The 20,421-nt window shown below is 34.6% G+C and overlaps 1 protein-coding gene across 1 annotated transcript in view; it reads right to left on the bottom strand.

Annotated features, from left to right (window-relative positions):
- The window catches only part of AP3B1 (adaptor related protein complex 3 subunit beta 1), a 271,201-nt gene that overhangs the window by 108,540 nt on the left and 142,240 nt on the right, over nucleotides 1–20,421 (bottom strand). The window contains exon 15 of the mRNA XM_082457114.1: nucleotides 13,060–13,236. Within this exon, the coding sequence (XP_082313240.1) occupies nucleotides 13,060–13,236 (177 nt within the window). The remainder of the gene's footprint in view (nucleotides 1–13,059; nucleotides 13,237–20,421) is intronic.

Genomic DNA, 20,421 nt, shown 5'->3' with positions numbered 1-20,421 from the left:
AGCATAAGCAGAATAATTTTCACTCAGATATGTATTTATTCATATACTTTAATCAATTTCTTAGCTCTGTCTATCTCTAAAACCAAACCATTGGTATTTATTTGAAGAACATATTTTTATATGGTCTTATTATTTTTAAATTAAAGAAAATAAAATTGCCTACAATCTTCTTCAAAACTGAATTTTATGATCACCAATTATGAAAATGTTGACATTTGCAACTTACTCTTCTCTATAGAACATAATATTTTTAATGGAAAAAAATGTCTTCTTTACAGTTTGAATGATCTGGTAAGCACAGAGAAAATTCTGTTGAATACAAGGATATTCTCAATGCTTTCTTTTATGTTAAAATCTGTAAATATTTCAAGCCTAGATATTTAACTTTCCCCCCTCCATTCAATAAAACTATCTTTGAGATAAAACTTTTAAATAATTCTCTATACTGTAAAAAAAAATTCCATCAAATTTAGATAATGCAAAACCAACTGCCTCCTCGATTTCATTTCATTCTAATACAAAATATAAACTTAACCACAAAAATAGGAGTTCCATCAAAAAAGTCTTCACCATAGTTGAGATACCGCAAATGACAGAACTTCTAAAATAAAATTTTAGCTCTTACTACTTAATTTGTTCAGTTCTTCCTTTGTTTTTATAGGGATACATTTCAATGTCTTCCTGTTTGCAAGATTTGTTTCTAAGAATTGTTATTTGCTAAAATTTTCAAAAGCTGAAGGTTTTTGGTGCTCTACCTGATAAACACTTTAAAGATTTCCAAATGATTTTGAATCAGAATCTAACCAATACACAAAAGTTTCACTTAATCTTCTCCTCCACCCACCCGCCCCAGGCAAAAAAGCCAATACAGAACACAGGCTAACTTACAAAGCAGTTTTTCATAAAATCACATTTCTAAAATCGCACTGGTCACATGCAGCAAAGAGAATTGCATATGAGAGTGTGTGGTGTCATGCCTAAGTATGCTTTTTCAATATTAGCTTCATCACAAGAATCCTGTAGTTCAGTTAAACTACACATATCAAATATCAGTAATTTTGACCATTATAGTTTTATTTCACTTGGTAGAATAAGCAGAGTGAGTATGCATGCACCACAACCAATTCCCAAAATATTTCTGTTCCATAGTTTTCTTAATGTAATAAGAACGTTGATTTTACCATGACAACATCCGTTCAGTGAAAGCCACGTTGGGGCTTTTAAATTTACAACAGCATTTACGGCGATTTTGACAGAATAAACTTCCAAAAGCTTTACTTTGATTCCATTTACACTGACAGAAGAAACATACAAAAGCTCTGAGTAAAAATGGTTGAACTATTATTGGAATTAATTGCTTTTCTATTTGAAAACCAGCATCATTCAGGTCCTTTTTCTGCTAATGGAGAAATACATTAACCATTATTGCTTCATTTCTCATATGTGCAAAAGAAAACTTAGAATAAAAAATGAACAAAATTAAATTTTAAAAAACAGTTATTTGATCTATATGAGATCATGTTTCACAGAGAGACATGTAAACATATTTGGCACCTGTATACATTAAATTGTCATCTTGAGGCTTAGTCTTCCTAAAATACCTCCCAACTTTTTAAGTAGATGCTGATCCTGTTTTAGCAGATTTATATCACTATGAGTTTCATGGTGGATGGTAAAAGTTGATGAACATTTTGTGCATGTTAAATAATGATACACAAAAATTCAGTACTTCATTCTTCATTAAATGTACACTTCCAAGTTTTAAGAATTTATTGCTGCTGGATTTATAACAAAATAAAACAATAACTGGCAAATAATAAATAGGTTTTGAGATTTACAGTACACAATAAATGACAAAACTACTGTAGTGAGAGTGCTCTGACCACTCTCTTTAATGGCCTATAGCAAGATTGTTCTGTCTCTATCTCCTGCACATACTTCATCCACAACTAACCTCTAACTTCCCATGTTTTCCTCTTACTCCATCCACTGACAGCTGGGAGCTTCATGCTTTGCACAGGCCATGACACAACTTGCCTGTTGTGTCATCAAGTCACCATCAGATAAAACACTTAAACACTTATGTCACCACCACTGGAAAAGCGAAGGACTTAGCTTTTCATACCTGCCTCGTCAGGGCACACTTCATTTTATCAGCACACATCCTATATGCTGCTCTAAAAGGGAGAGGTTAGTCATGTTGCATCTCAAAAAGGCTGGGAAAAGAAAGTCAAAGTCTTTCCAATTTAAATGTTTCACATTTTAAAATGAAATCTCTGTTCACTGCACTTGTATCTTACAGGTCACTAGACAAAACCATGGCAGAGGTTAGAAGTACAACATGGAGGGACTTCCCTGGTGGCGCAGTGGTTAAGAATCTGCCTGCCAATGCAGGGGACACGGGTTCGATCCCTGGTCCTGGAAGATCCCACATGCTGCGGAGCAGCTAAGCCCGTGTGCCACAACTACTGAAGCCTTCGCACCCTAGAGCCCGCACACTGCAACTACTGAAACCCGCGCGCCTAGAGCCCGTGCTCCTCAACAACAGAAGCCACCACAATGAGAAGCCCGCGCACCGCAACGAAGAGTAGCCCCTGCTCGCCACAACTAGAGAAAGCCCGCACGCAGCAACAAAGACCCAACGCAGCCAGAAAAAAACCAAAGAACAACAACAAAAAAACCCAGATGGGATGTTTAATAGTAAATTTAAATGCATTTTATTGATAAAATTATACAAGACAAGCAAAGAGAATAACAAAATGTACCATAAATAACAGAAATACTCAATAGCTTATCTGTAGCTATGTATTAAATTTTTGTCTTATTATTATTTTCCTGCTTAGATTTAAGGAATCATTTCTGGTACCAACTAATGGTCAATGCCATCCAGACACTATTTACACCAATTACTTTCTCTTTGGATTAACTCTAAGTCACTATGACATAGGAAAAATGAATTTGGGGGAATGCCATATAATTATTAAGAAATCCATTATTTTAAAAAAACTTCTCAAAATATGGGCATCATATTTTTACCTAAATACTCTGACAAGTAATAAACTGGTAAATATTTGCTCAAACAATAGCCTTCTTTAAATATTATATAGGTCAGCACAAAATAATAAAAAAGGTCTCTTAAAATATAGTCCTATCAAAAAAATATATATATAGTCCTAAAATCAGCTTAGATATATATCAGTTTAAGGAATATAAAAAAGTGTACAGAATTCAGCATTTAAAATTGGTTCCACATAGTTGTAATTTTTAAACACAAGGATACTGGCAAATGCGTTTGGTAAAGGAAGGAGAACTACGTAAAATTCTTAACATAGACCAGAGGCAAATCTAAGCAGTACTAGTGTTCTATCCAATCAATTTCATCATTTCCTGACTAGGCAAGGTTCTTTAGATTTTTTTAATTAAAAAACTTTTATTGAATGCAAGATTCTTTAAATTCTATAGTGCTTTACAATTTTCAAAGTTTCACACAGATGATTTCAGATAATCTCAAAACAACCCTTTCTCACCCCCTCCATCCCTATACTGCCCATCCCCCCTTCCCTCTCCCCATTGGAAACCACCAGTTTGTATCTGTGAGGCTGCTTCTTTTTTGTTTTATTCACTAGTTTGTTGTATTTTTTAGATTCCACATATAAGTGATATCTTACAGTATTTGTCTTTATCTGACTTATTTCACTTAGCATAGTGTCCTCCAAGTCCATCCACATTGTTGCAAATGGCAAAATTTTTATTCTTTTTTATGGCTTTTCATAAGATCTTATGGAAAAACCCAAATGAACTGTTTGGCCAACCCTATATTTTACATATCTATATCTATATATCTATATATATATCACATCTTGTTTATCCATTCATCTGTTGATTGTTCTTTAATTCTTCTAGGTCTTTGTTAAATGATTCTTGCATCTTCTCGATCTTTGCCTCCATTCTTTTTCTGAGGTCCTGGATCATCTTCACTATCATTATTCTGAATTCTTTTTCTGGAAGGTTGCCTATCTCCACTTCATTTAGTTGTTTTTCTGGGGTTTTATCTTGTTCCTTCATCTGGTACATAGCCCTCTGCCTTTTCATCTTGTCTATCTTTCTGTGAATGTGGTTTTTGTTCCACAGGCTGCAGGATTGTAGTTCTTCTTGCTTCTGCTGTCTGCCCTCTGGTGGATGAGGCTATCTCTCATTTGTTGATTAACAATTAGGTTGCTTCCATAGCCTGGCAATTGTAAATAATGTTGCTATGAACATTGGGATGCATGTATCTTTCTGAATATGGTAGTTCTATTTCTAGTTTTTTGAGAAACCTCCATACTGTTTTCCACAGTGGCTGCACCAATTTACACTCCCACCAACAGTGTACAAGGAGTCCCTTTTCTCCACATCCTCACCAACATTTGTTATTTGTGTGCTTTTTGATGACAGCCATTCTAACAGGTGTGAGGTAGTATCTCATTGTGGTTTTGATTTGCATTTCCCTAACGATTAGCAATGTTGAGTATCTTTTCATGTGCTTTCTGGCCATCTGCATTTCCTATTTGGAAAAATGTCTATTCAGTTCTGCCCATTTTCCAAACAAGCTATTTGCTTTTTTGATGTTGAGCTGTATGAGCTGTTTATATATGTTGGATATTAACCCCTTATCGATCATATCATTTGCAAGTATCTTCTCTCATTCAGCGGGTTGTCTTTTCATTTTGTTGGTGGTTTCCTTTGCTGTGTAAAAGCTTTTAAGTTTAATAAGGTCCAATTTGTTTATTTTTGTTTTTGTTTCCTTTGCTTTAGGAGATGGATCCAAAAAAATATTGCTGTGATTTATGTCAAAGAGTGTTCTGTGTTTTCCTCTAGGAGTTTTATAGTATCCGGTTTTACATTTAGGTCTTTAATCCATTTGAGTTTATTTTTGTATATGGTGTTAGAGAAGGTTCTAATTGCATTGTTTTACACGTAGCTGTCTAGTTTTCCCAGAACCACTTACTGAAGAGACTGTCTTTTCTCCACTGTATATTCTTGCCTCTTCTGTCATAGATTAATTGACCATAAGTGTGTGGGTTTATTTCTGGGCTCTCTATTGTGTTCATTGATCTATGTGTCTGTTTTTGTGACAGAACCATACTGTTTTGATTACTGTAGCTTTGTAGTATTGTCTGAAGTCAAGGAGCATGATTCCTCCAGCTCTGTTCTTTCCCAAGATTGTTTTGGCTATTTGGGGTCTTTTGTGTTTTCATACAAATTCTGAAATTACTTGTTCTAGTTCTGTAAAAAATGTCATTGGTATTTTGATAAGGATTGCATTGAATCTGTAGATTGCCTTGGGTAGTATGGTCATTTTAACAATAGTGATTCTTTCAATCTAAGAACATGGTATATCTTTCTATTTGTTTGTGTAATCTTCAATTTCTTTCATCAGTGTCTTATAGTTTTCCAAGTACAGGTCTTTTATCTCCTTAGATAGGTTTATTCCCAGGTATTTTATTCTTTTTGATGTAATGGTAAATGGGACTGTTTCCTTAATTTCTCTTTCTTGTAGCTTGTTGTTAGTGTATAGAAAAGCAACAGATTTTTAAAAATTTAACAGTATACACATTTTTGTCAACATGAATAAGTTTTCCCTTTATATGTTATATTTACTTGACAAGAAAATATATCCAAGAAAGGGTATAAATGTCACCACATAGAGCCTGAGCCCTTTTTGTTAAGTTATATCAAAGGGGCTGGGAGTGGGGGTAGATTTCTCCAAGACCGAATCACAGGGCAAGAGAAAACTTCAGGAAGGATCCCCAAAACATCACTGTGATTTATAAAATTTCTCACTAAGAATCAAAAAGTGAACCTGAAAAGCAATACAAAGAAAATATAAGTACTAAGGATACTCCACGAAGCACTTTCTTCTTGAACAGCAGAAAAAAAAAAATGTAACTGTCTCAAATAAAATGAGACAGTAATTAAAATAAATGAACTATATCTACATACCTCAATATTTAAAAAACACATTAAGTAAAAATAGTTTAATTGTGAAAGTATACATAAAGTAGAATACTACTTATGCAAAATTTGAAAACACACAAAACAAAAAATACATTGTTTATGGATACATACTTATATAACAACAATACAAAACATGTATGATTAAAACACACCAATAATATGACAGTGGTTACCAATGGGGAAGTAAGAAAGGTGTGAACAGGAACTTGAGATCTTAGGTCTACCTGTTACATCCCTTTAAAAAAATTATGGCAAACGCACTGACTTAATCTTAGGGGCACATATGTAGGATACCATGGAGACATTGCGGGTCTGGTTCCAGGTCACCTCAATAAAGTGAGTGACACAAATATGTTGGTTTCCCAGTACATATAAAAGCTATGTTTACTATACTGTAGTCTATTAAGTGTGCAACAGCAGTATGTCTAAAAAAACAATGTACAAATGCTGGCGAGGAAGAAAAAGGAACCCTCCTACACTGTTGGTGTGAATGTAAATTGGTGTAGCCACTATGGAGAACAGTATGGAGGTTCCTTAAAAAACTAAAAATAGAGTTACCATATGATCCAGCAATCCCACTCCTGGGCATATATCCAGAGAAAACCATATTTCGAAAAGATACATGCACCCAAGTGTTCACTGTAGCACTATTTACAATAGCCAAGACATGAAGACAACCTGAGTGTCCATCGACAGATGAACGGATAAAGAAGATGTGGTGTATATATACAATGGAATATTACTCAGCCATAAAAAAGAATGAAATAATGCCTTTTGCAGCAACATGGATGGACCTAGAGATTATCATACTAAGTGAAATAAACCGGACAGAGAAAGACAAATATCATATGATATCACTCATAGGTGGAATCTAAAAAATAGTACAAATGAACTTATTTACAAAACAGAAACAGACTCACAGACTTAGAAAACAAACTTATGGTTACCAAAGGAGGAGGAAAGGGTGGGGAGTGGGGGGGATAAATTAGGAGATTGGGATTAGTAGATATAAACTACGATATATAAAATACACAACAAGGTCCTACTGTATACAGCACACAGAACTACATTCAACATCTTGTAATAACCTATAATGGAAAATAATCTGAAAATGAATATATATGTATATATAAATATCTGAATCACTTTGCTGTACATCAGAGACTAACACAAAATTGTAAATCAACTATACTCCAATTTTTAAAAATTCACTAATATAAAAAAAAAAATGAAACAACAACAACAAAAAGAATCCTTTATTGCTAAAAAATGCAAACTATCATCTGAGCCTTCAGTGAGTCTTAGTAGTAGAATCAAAGACCACTGATCACAGATCAGAATATAGTAATAAAGAAGTTTGAAAATATTGCAAGAATTACCAAAATGTGACAGAGAAACAGGAAGTGAGCAAATGCTATTGGAAAAATGGTGCCAGCAGACTTGCTTGACACAGGGTCGCCACAAACCTTCAATCTGTAAAAAACACAGTATTTGTAAAGCACAATAAAGTGAGGTATGCCTGTATATGTATTTATGCTGTTTTGCACTTTTCTATAGGTTTGCAATATTTTATATTTAAAAATAAAAACATAAGCTAAGTAAAACATTAACTTATGTTACTTATCACTACATTTAAAAGATGATACACTATTAGAGAAAGTTTAGAAACAGATGTACCCTTTACTCATTAATTTTTAATTGCTATTAATCAGTTTAATCAAATCTTAGCTTTCTGTCTCAGACCTCAGTAGACTATTTCAAGGAAGTCATGCTAAATTTTTATACCATGTCTTAAGAGCTGAAGAGTTTTAGCAACTTCAACTGGTTTCAATGTTGTTCAACTTTTCCCCCCATATAACAGTGAAATTACTCTACTTTTGAGAGTACCAGTGCTTTTACTCTTGATATTCATATCAAACAATTTTTTTCTTCCTAAACAACAAAAGAGGAATTTCAGCACCCTTTTCTCAGTTTGATAAACCCAAATGGAGTGCTTTTTTAAAATGAGCATAGAGATTCTCAATAACTAGACTAGTTCTCTGACCGTAAATAATCATATTCTCTAAGAAAAATCTAGCAGTTGGTTAACAGTGTAAACTAGGTTTATGAAAAAGCAGGATTTGTTCTAATTCAGTTGACACAGCAGGGCCAATTTGGGCACAATGTAAATTTTGTGTTTGCTTCGGCATGATTACATCAGCAAGAAAAAACAGGTAAAGGCAGAAAGCTGCACCCAGCTGAACTGGGCTGTGCAGGAATAAAGAAACATATCCACTTCAAACATCTATCTCAGATCACCACATGTATTATGGGCTATATTTAGCCACATCTGGCAGTACAACTTTCCATCCATATTCAAATTAACCCTCCTTCCAAGACATAACTCACAAGTACAACCTTTAAAACACCCGTTTCCACAAGTCAGGTCTTTCTAAAAGTAAAAAGCTAGATTCATTGTAGTATTTATATATTTCTTAACCATTTAACATGTGTAAAACTATTCTCTTGTTTTTACTGTTCTTTTTTTTCTTCTTTTTATGTGTCACCAATGAATTTTTTGAGTGTTGTGCCTCTGGTTCCACTTTTGCAATAATCCCTGTGGCTGTTATTGTGCATTTGTGTAAAGCACAATGATTTTTAGGAACATTATGTTGCATTATAAATAACTGACTATATGATTATAACTTCCACTTTACAGATTAGAAATTAGATTAGGTAGGTTGTATTGTATAATCTGTCCAAAATCACGTAGCTAGTAAGTGGCAAAACATGATTTGAAGTCAGACAGTCTAACATTAGAGCCTGTACTCTGAATCACCACCTACCTCCCAGTAATTGACATTAAATAGTTCTATGGCAGGCATCACATACAGTTAAGCTGCTTTCTAAATGTCCATCTGAAAGAGCTCAAAGTCAGAAAATTAAAGAAGCTTACAGAAGAAGTTCATCTACAGAGTCTTAATCATAAGGCAACAGAGTTTTTAAAAAACTATATGAACAGCTTTATATCTCTATACTGAAAAAAAATTAAAATATCAAAGAATATATAATGCTAAAGATAGACAAAATGTTGATTTTTGGGGTACTGTATTTTTCAGTTCTACAACTTCCATGTTATTATTTTTTATAGTTTTTATTTCTCTGCTGAGAGTTATCTTTTCGTCTATTGTGAATACATTTTCCTCTATGTCATCAACCATTTACAAAAGCTGCTTCAAAATTTTGCCTGCAAATTTCCACATCTGGGTCATCTAGAAGTTGGTTTCTGGTTTTTGGTTTTTTGTTTGTTTTTAAACTAATCACATTTTCCTGGTCTTCTTCATTATTGTGGTAAAATAAACAAAAAATTTACCACTGCAACCATTTTTAAGTGTGTAGTTCAGTGTTATGCAACCATTACCACCATTAATCTCCAGAAATTTTTATATCTTCACAAGTTGAAATTCTATACTTGTTAAACAATAATTCCCTGTTCTAGTTCTTATGTTGAATAATTTTGGATTTATCTTGGACATTATGAATGTTATATTGTAGAGACCCTGGATGTTGCTATACTCTAGGTTGGGTTCAAAGTACAAACTTTGTCTCTTCAGTGCTGTTCAAATTCCAGTCCAGTTCCTTTATTATTATTAACTGTGCTGTTCTGAATCCACCATGCATATGTGTGGTTCAGGTGTCAGCCAGAGACCTGAGCGAAAGTATTCACAGATTTTGAGGCTCCCCACACTGGCTCTCTCCTTTCTAGAATTCTTCCTTAACTTTTCAATATCTTTGGTAGTAGTTTTCTTTTTTTTTTTTTTTGGCCTCACCAAGCGGCTTGTGGGATCTTAGTTCCCCAACCAGGGATTGAACCCGGGCCCTCAGCAGTGAAAGAGCGGAGTCCTAACCACCGGACCGCCAGGGAATTCCCAGTAGTTTTCTTAAACTCTGTCCTCTACTTCCTCAGGCCAGAAGGACTCTGGGTTTCCTTCTGGGGTTTCAGCTTCTGTGTACAGTGCCAACTGTAGCCTGAACTCAGGATAAGAGCCATAAAAGTGGGGAAATTCACTCTGTGCCACTCTCTTCTTTCAAGTGTCCGTTTCCCTTCAGAATCTTCCCACTTTTATTTACTCTTTTGAAACTTCAGGCAGTTGTTTACTTTTTGTATTTTTCCTGAGTTTATATTTGTCCAGTAGGAGTTTGCTCAACCATACCAAAAGCAAACTGTTAACTAAGTTTCAAATTCTTCTTTACACCAGGTAAAAACATTTGAGATATTAAAGAAGCTTATTATTCAATTATTCCTTAGGCATACAAATGAACACAATGTGCCAAATCTTATAAAAATCAATGTAGCCATCCACTAAAACTAAATATTTCAATAAAAAATCTGAAAATGCTCACTGAGAGATCTAGGCCACAAGGAAAACAGACCTACAAATAAATGTTGGGACTTCATGGCAAACCAGTCCCTCAACTCTGTGGCCTGGTCTTCCTAGTTCAGTGTTAAAGATGGTTAAAATAAACACATATAGAAAATAATTTTTTTACATTTAGGTGAAAGCAATCATTTTAGTCTCATCTCACATCCAATGGATTATGAATTATACAACTTAAAAACCCAGTCAAGCTGATGGTACTTAAAAAAATCATCCTTTGATGTTAATTTTCATTTATGAATTCTCTCAAACTCCTTTTCTTGAGAAATGAGAAACTGGAGAACAGAACACAACTCTACAGGATACCTTTGTTCATTTATTTTTATATTTAATCATTTAAAAACAATGAGTTGTTTTTTCTAAACATAACTATGTTTTCACCAGCTGGTGGTCAAGTCTATGTGGTTATCCTGAAGTATCATTCTAAAATACACAATACAACACTTCAGAAGCTGAGTTCCAAAACTGAATTCAAGAAAAAAAAATAGCTGAGTGCAATCTATGTTATCTTCAGATTCACTTAATAAAAAGATATGGAATACACTCTACAATTTCTGAACACACAGTACTACATTCCATTATTGGTTATTTACAGCTACAAAGAAGAGAGCCAAGGAAAGAACCTTCATTTAGTTTTGTAAGACATATCTACTTCAGTCTTGATTAACATACTAATTTGTATTACTTTTTTTTTTAAATTAATTAATTTATTTATCTATGGCTGTGCTGGATCTCCGTTTCTGTGCGAGGGCTTTCTCTAGTTGCGGCAAGCGGGGGCCACTCTTCATTGCGGTGCGCGAGCCTCTCACCATCGCGGCCTCTCTTGTTGCGGAGCACAGGCTCCAGACGCGCAGGCTCAGTAATTGTGGCTCACGGGCCCAGTCGCTCCGCGGCACATGGGATCTTCCCAGACCAGGGCTCGAACCCGTGTCCCCTGCATTAGCAGGCAGATTCTCAACCACTGCGCCACCAGGGAAGCCCCTGTATTACTTTTCTTTTATGATAATCTATAAGCTCACTTAGAGTAGCCAAACCATTGTTATGATAGTCATAACAATCATAATATTCTAGGTGTTATGTTGACGTTCACAGTACTACATGAGTTTAGTAAGAACAGTGAGTGTCAGGCTAAAACAGTGTTTTTATCAATAAACAAGCAACTCAACAGCAAACGTAGGTTTCCTCTCTTTTACTCAGTTTTTTAAAAATAACTCATTGCATGAATTAATCTACATGGCACTTGGAAATGATTAACTGATTCCTTTCAAAGATTGACTTAAAATGTAAAGATAAAATCTAAGTCATAGAAATATGCTCAAAATATTTGCAATTATTTGCTCACAAGTTTGGTATACCAATCAGCAAAAACTATAATAATACAACTCACATCACAATTAGGGATGAAGACAATCCAAAAGTATATGAATGAATATATGAATTTGAGGAGTCAACCTGAGAATTGTGAATGGCCAATATCAGGTTACTAAAGAAAGAACGTGATCTATGGGTAGGGAGAGAAGGTAGAATGAGAGGGAGACACATATAGAGAGATACACAACAGATACAAAAAAGGAGACACAAACACTGATGGAAGAGGGAGAGAATGACAAAGACATTAGACTGCGGTAGATGGGGTGCGTGCGTGTGTGAAGGCTATCAAAGAGATACCCAGGTACAGAGAGTTTTAGAGAAGGAGGGGGACAAAAACAGAGACAGAGAGAGGGAAATAGAGGGGGGGAAATCACAGAGGGTAAGTAAGAGTCCCAGTCAGAAAAATTAAGGAGAAACAGAGACAGGACACAGAGCATAAAGCCTACTAAGAGTCCTAGCTGCAAATGAGCAAGAATCCTTTTCCAGTCTCACTGACCAGATTAAGTCCTCCACCTGTACAGAAGAGCTATTCAGACAAAGGAAGAAGAATGAGAAAGACCCTATTTTATATTGGGTTGGCCAAAAAGTTTGTTCAGGTTTTTCTGCAACATCTTACGGAAAAACCCAAATGAACTTTTTGGCCGACCCCAATATATAGTGGTGATTCTATGTATTTTATACATAGAGGTTATTCCTCTTACCAACAGTTCCTCAAAGTCAACTGATTTAAAAAATGAATATTCTAAACTGCAAATCTGGTCAATTACACCACTATTAAAAAATACTGAATGGTTTTCTCTTCACATTGGGGACAAAGTCCATAGCACTTGCCACTCCAAGTCTTGCCCTTGCCTACCTTTCCAAACTCAGCTTTAAGTTTCCTGAAAGCACCAAGCTGTTTCATGACTCTGACCCCCTGCTCTCCTCTCTCCTTATTCTGTATGGTAAACTACTCCTTACAAGCCCTTAGTCAAGAATCTTATCCTTTATGCAACTTTGACCTCTCTCCTTCTATTTCAGACTTTCAATAACTTTCTCCTCTGGAGTTCCACTGTATCACAATACTTCTATTATAGCACTTACCACATACTATTTCATTTTTTTATGTTTTTCTCCTCTACTGGACCAGAATGTCATCTCTTTATACCGCTACCATCTAAAGTAAAACCTTAAAAGAAATAGGCACCTGGTAATTGTTGAACGGACAGACTAATGTATCAGAGCAAAGAGGAAAGTAGATTTCACATAGGTAGACTAAGGATTAGTCTCTTACCTGTTTGGAGTTGGTTAAATACAGTTTTGCTCCAAGATTTAAAATCTGCAGTTTTACCAGATCATCTTCACCAGTGAAGCTTTTAGCCGTCTTCCTCAAAACATCAGGGGCAATTTTAGGAACTCGTTCACAGTTTTCTCCAATTAGCCAAAGAATACTTGCTCTAGCCACAGGAACCTAATATTAGAAGCAGATTATATACAAATATTACAAATAAGATAATCATACTCTCCTTAATATTAACATAGAAAAGGCTTTAAATATTATAAAGGTTTTATCATCTATTAATTAATTTAATGTATATCCAGGAAGTCCTCCTGTATTTATGAATTTTCTTCAGTTACCAGAAATTCTGATTAAAACTGATTTCAGAGATAATGCTTAAGAAAAGATCCATAAAGAAAAAACCACTGGTCTAGAATCTTGATTCTAACAGTGATCCACCAATTCTTGGGCTAAATCTGTCTGGCCATGCCCATTTATTTATCATTGTTGCTGCTTCTGTGCTATAATAGCAGAAGAGTAGTTGCAACAAAGACCTTAAGGCTGAAAATATTTACTTATCTATCAATTTACAGAAAAAGTCTGCCGACCTCTGCTCTAGGGCATTGGTTCACAAACCTCGATGCCTATAAAAATCATCTAGGGTTATGACTAAAACTGTAGGGTTTTGGTAACAGTTCTAAGACAGTAGTTCTGTGATGGGGTCCAGGAATCCATGCTTCATGAAGCATTACAGATGATTCCGGAGACAGGCGGTCTGCAAACCACGTTTTGGGAATCCATGGACAATACAGAAAAAGGAATAGACCCATTAAAGACTATGATTCCAAATCAAAACTGTTATTGTCCTCTATGTATCTATTATCTGCAGCACTGGAAATAAATAAAACTGACAAAATCATCAAGGCCTGCTTATAAAATCATGAATGCTGGTCTATTATTTGGTCATCAACAACAGAAATAGGAATAAGATAAATCTGTCCAATACTGCACTTTGGCATTATATATATTTTCAATAAACTACATTTCCATATAATTTGTTTCTTAAAAATAAATGCTTTGTTACAAATTGGAAACCTTCCACCAGCACCATTAAGACCAACATTTTATTTAGAGCATGCAAATTAGTTTTATTACTATTTGTTTATTTGTATCCTCCCCCTTTCAATATCCTTCAAAAGGAATTTGAAGGGGTATGTAAATTAGTTTCTGTGAACATTTTCACCTAGTATAGAAAATTTGCTTTTAATAATAAATGAAAAAGCCAATGGCTATCATTAAGAGGTAGCATCACAAGAAGAGATAAGACTCTTTATGAAGTCCTTTTCTAATTCCTCAAATAAAGTCCTAATGTTTTCATTATAGTTTCACAGCTGTGCACAGTACGACTGTTAAGGAAGAAAGTGAGAATGAGGACCTTTGCACAGCTAGAATTTTATCACAATATATACCACCTTGAATTCCTTCAAAACACCCATTTCAAGAAATAACATAAAATTATTAAGACACCGCTAAGTCTTTCACCAGAAGGAGAATGAGGTCATCAGAAAACTTTAAAGTCAAGTATACATTTTCAAAATAATGTGATAACAGTATCATCTTTAAATTAATATTAGAATAAGTTTAGTAAGAGAGAAGAAATCAGTATACTTACATAATAAGTGTAAGTACTAAGTATAAGTATTGAGTAAAATACTAAATGCTATTACAGATCTATTCACGTAGTATGATAAAACTGATATCCTTACTGTATACTGATTTCTGGAAAGAAAGAGGCTATTTCTAATGTTCCGAAGGTTACACTGCATTAGGACTTTACTCCCAATCTATTATTTTAAATTGGGCTAAAGAACAATAATTGAGTGGTACATTAAATTTTCCAATATGAAGCAATTCAAGTTGCCTGCCATAATGAAAGGTACGTCTAAATAAGAATATATGGGCAACTTCAGATTTCAGTTATGCTAGATTTATTTTTCTTAAATATTTTATTATATATTACCAGTATAAAATTAGAATTCAATGACATATCACATCTCTTACCCCACTTTAAGTAATTTTCCTCTGGTTATACACTTATTTATTTATTTACTTCTTTGCAATTAAAAAGACAACCCCAAAAAGGTCTAAGAGATTGTTTATATTCCTATTCATTAATATATCAAGATTAAAATAATAATATTTAAATACTCTAAACATTCATAATGCATACATTTAAAATATAACTCTTTAAAAAATTAAAAATCAATAAGTTCTAAGGCTCACAATGAAAATCTCTAGGTGGGGGCGGGGGGGCGGGGCCAGGATCATATTCAGAGAGTCTAGAACTAAGTAATAAAATTTCTATTTCAAAAACATAGAAAACGGCAACTAAGGAGCCCGCCTGCCGCAACTAAGACCCGACACAACCAAATCAATAAAAACACACACACACACACACAAAAACATAGAAAACTTCTTCACAACAGGAAATAATATCACTATAAATATACTAATACCAATCTTTCCATGATGACATTAAAAAGCTTAGAAAACTGACAAACCCAATGCTTTTGTGCATTTGGCTGGAATCAGAATAAGATTTTCAAATTTCAGCCCTGCCTTTCTCTCCCAATTAAGTTATAAGACTCTTATTTGTACACCACTGATACTATGAATCCATGGCCACTATTTTCAAAGATTTGAAGCAACTGAAGAAAGAGCAAGTAAGAAAATTAGTCACTTTTTGTCCTCCACGGTCTTTTCAAACAGAACAAATAGGAACACGGAACCAAGGCCAAACTAATAACACACATGTATGCATATAATACATTCATTACGAACCTTTTTTTTCAATATTTTCGAAGACAAACTGGATTGTAAATGACTTTGCCTGATTCTTTATTCTAAATGCCCTGAGCAAGTGGTTAAGTGCACTTTTTAAACCTTCTACCAGAAGGCAGCTTCCACTGCCATTTTAACCCATTAACTTGCCTACAAGAACAAATAATGTTTCCTAGCTGACCACAACAGTTATAGAAAGACATCTAGAAAGATTTTACAGATTACTCTGTAAGCAGTTCAATTTAAAAGCTATTGTGTTACAATACCAGCTCACTGCACAATGCAACAGTGTAAAGTAAATCCCGCAAAAACATCGATTTTATTTATTTAAATTTGTCAAAGGCAAAATCAGTAGACATCTAAACAAACTGCATGCAAACAGCACATCAGACCCAATATTCTGCATGTGGACTCAATATGCATGAAAACCTAAGTGTGGATTAAGTGGGGATGGCAGGGCAAGTGTAGTTAACTTGTGAAATGGCAGGCGCTCATGAGGTACCTGGGCACGGGGCATGGAGTACATAAGGCACTACTTCAGTATCGCTCAGTAGTCTACCAAATAACATCTTTTAACTCTTCTTTTATAATGTGAAACCCTCACCTGTCCCATTAAAGATAATGTGAAATCCTTTTAGAACAATCCTCAGGTAGTGTGCATTTTATTCTGGAAGAACTTTGCTCCCAAAGCAGTATTTACTACAAATGAAGGATACTCCAAAGGATAAAATATTCACACTCAGGACAGTTGACTGCCCTATCAACATAAATTATTCAATATAAATGAATTTTAAATATAGAATTAATTTAAATTTTAGTTTTCAGATTTTCAACTATGCCACTTACTAAATAACAAATGGAATCAAAGTCTTGAATACAATAAAATCTGTGCTCTCTTTTTTAAAAAATTACATAGCTAACATCTAATGAGCTCCCACCATGTTTTACCGGCATTGTTTTTAAGTACCTTACCTGTTTTCTCAGTCAGTTATCACAAAAGCCCTATGAAGTAGACTCTACCATTATCCCCACTTGATATATGAGGAAACTGGGGCACAAAGGAAATAAGAAACTTGCCCAACATCTCACAGCTTGTCAGTGATGCAACTAGGACTGGAACTCCAAGTCTAGATCCAGAGTTCGCCATGGGCACTGGGCAGAGACAATGAGTGCACTATATTCTAGGAAGAATACTGGCCAGCAAGGCAAGAAGACTGGTTCTGGTTCCTGACTGATCACATATATCATGGAGACAAACAATTTCACATCAATGAGTTTCCTTTACTCATTAATCAAATGAAAGTTTATTCCTTTGCACCTATTCTTTTGCCACACTGTGCAACGGCTCCCTTAAGGCCTCCTGCAGCTTCCCCAGAGCGAGCCTTTTTTTCAGGGCAGATCTAGGCCATCTTCTTGCCTATTCCCACACTTATGCACATGGGGCATTTTCGCACTTCCTTTTACCTCTGGTTTTATGGATAAGTAAGGTGGTCACAGTGGGAAGACGTCTAGCTGTCACCTCGGTTCCTCCTCCTCCCAGAGGGTACATGAGCCCAGGATTTCGTCCTGATAAAGTGGCTTAGGTACTGAGGGAAAACATGCTCAATAGCGTCCTCTTGTCCTCTGACACTGGTCAGATTGGCTCTTTCTAAAATCCAGGGGGTCTAGGATTTAGGTCAAATAGGCAGAGATTCAGTAAGAAAGAGGTCTCATTTAAGGCTCTCAGGCTTAATGTTAGAATCACGTGCCCATATTTAAAGGTCCTCAAGTGCTTGGTCAGATTAATAAAGCCCACTTTCTTTTCCACATGGCCACTGTTCTGTGAATAGGTCTCTTGACTGGAGCAGAGATTCTGGGGATTCACTTCTGATTTGAAGCTGTTGTTGGCTACACCCCTCACCACATTCTTCTGGAGTAACTTGTGCCGCCAATCCCTGGCCATTTTTAGGGTTCTGCATCACAAACCGTCTTGCTTCTTTCTTCCTTGTCCCACTTCAAGCACTTCAGCTTCCTGAGGTATGTTAACAGTAAACACTCATCACCTTTTCATTCTCCAAAAGTTCGGGGTTTTTTGCTATAGAATTGCATATAGTTTTTCTTATAATTATTTTAATCTCTTCTATTATCATAGTCCCAATTTGTCTACTTTTGCTTTCTCTCCACCTTATCAGAATCAGGAGGGATTTTCTACTTTATTATCTTTCCAAAGGACCACATTTAAGATGTATTTATCAATTTCAACTATCTTTATTTGGTATTCCATTTTACACAATCATCTCTGATCCCTCTTAGGTTTCTATGCTTTCTTTCACTGTTATTTTTCAAATGTCTCAGGACAAATATCAAATTCTTTTATTTTTGGTCTCCTTACTTTAAAAATGGTGACAGTTACAGCTTTAGCCATGCCCCACACATTTGGAAATAAAGTATTTTCTTTTTCTGTGCTTTTAGGAAAGCCTGTATTTTTTTCTTTAAACCTTAATTTAAAAGTGTATTTCTTGCTTCACAACTGCTCTGGTACCATTTTAAAATATTTAATTCTTATGTTATTGCTTAAGGTTAAAAAATATAAAAGCTTTAAGTTTACTTTATGTCTAAGTAAATGATTTTTTGTAAATGTTCTATGGATACATCCATAATAGTGGGTATTATCTGCTCAAGAGATATAAGATTTTAGCCATATTTACTATATCAAGTATTGATTCTGTTATTTAATTTCTCTATGTCCTTACATCTACATCTTACTTAAAAATCTATGAGGTATATCCAATTCGAGACAAGCATATTAAAGTCACCCACCAAAACTGTATTTTATCTATTTCTCCTTGCATTTCCAATAGATTTTTCACTTACATATTTATTTGGTTGCCATATTTTTTGTGCACATAGGTTTATGTTTCTTAATTTCTTTGTAAATTGGGCCTTTTTTTTCATTTTATAATGTTCCATTTTATCCTGTTAAAAGTCTTTAATTAATTTTAAATTCTTGTTGATATTCACTTAATGTCTCTTTCCCTATTTTCTTATTTTCAACCTTTATCACTTTGATTATGGTGTTTTAATTATAAATGGCCTCTATCTGGCTTTTGTTTTTCATTCCAATTTGAAAGTCTGTCTTCTAATGAGAGAATGCAATCCATTCATATTCAAAATAGGATATATTTGATGTTTACTCTTCCATCTTACTTCTTGATTTTAACTCTTCCATTTTAATTTTTAAAAATTTATTATTTACTTTACATTTTGGTTTTCTTTTTTTCCTTTTGTGAATTTGGAATTCCCACCATATTTTGTATTCCACTAATAGTTACCTTCTATCTGACAAAAACAGAAAAACAAGCTGTGCTACATAGATTCATAAGAAAGTATGTACTTGGCTAATATTCCAACAACTGCTGTAGAGAAAGTCGATGCAATCAAACATTTTCCTGAGCCCCACACAGGGACATAATCAAATACAACAAATTCTTCTTCCAGGAAAGTCTGTGGTTTGCTTGATATGCTTGATATGGGTCTTATATACTGCCACAGGTTTCATGTATAAGCAGCTGCATTCACCTGAAAGCCCTAACACTCTCTTGCTTTTGCCTCTTCCTTTCTAACAAGAGCAGAACAAGCTTAAAAGCACAAGTTTTAACTAAATTCTGCACAAGATGATGGGGAATACAGAACTCCACATTCCTATTTCTTTCTCATAACCAGACAAACATTTCTCCATCATTCTTTATAAACAAGGAATTAACTATTTTCCCTATCAAAACCCACTGTTTTCACCCCAAGATAAGCTATTTTCACCTTATATTTTTTTAAACAAAATTCACATTTTATTTAGGTTGAAATAAACTATACAAAATTGATTTTCTTCACCAAAAAAAACAGCAATATTTTCTGTATTATTCCTAGATAAACTACAACACACTTATTTTTGTAGTTTTTCTAGGTTTTGCTTGTAAATCAAGATGAGGCAGTAGATACAGTCTTGGAAAAAACCCAAGAAAACAAACAAATCAGTTGTCAGTATCCATGGCCTCTGATCCTGTCTTGACCATGAAACAGAAGTGTTCAAAAAGCTTATGAAGATGTAGGCTCAATAAAGGAATGTAAACAGCAACAACCAGATGTGGAACAACAATGGCAGGCTCTTCCATTCAAACTTTAACTTGTTCCTTTAACTTCATTTGATAAAGACAAAATCTACACTGAAATTCTTGTTTGGTGAGCTCACCTATTTTTCTTACAGTCTGATAATTTTCTTAACTGTCCCTTACAGATTTTTAATAGCATACTTAAAACTCCTACTATTCAAAGGTCAGTCATGAGCTTCGTTGTAACGTTTTATAAAATGTATTCCTTCCTCCCATACCTCCTCAAAATTTATTTCTTCAAAGAACTGATAACTCAATCCCTGACAACTGGATCCACAGCGATAAATGTTATGTCTAAAATGACTTAACTAATACAATTCCAAAGTGCCATTAGCAGAGATCACACAGAGTGTAATGTGGTACTTTCAATGCTATCTTCTGGAAGAACAGT

The sequence above is a fragment of the Balaenoptera physalus genome, assembly GCF_965194825.1.
Source record: "Balaenoptera physalus genome assembly, chromosome: 3".
NCBI lineage: Eukaryota > Metazoa > Chordata > Mammalia > Artiodactyla > Balaenopteridae > Balaenoptera > Balaenoptera physalus.
Note: the sequence above shows the minus strand (reverse complement) of the source record. Positions and strands in the feature narration are given on the sequence as shown.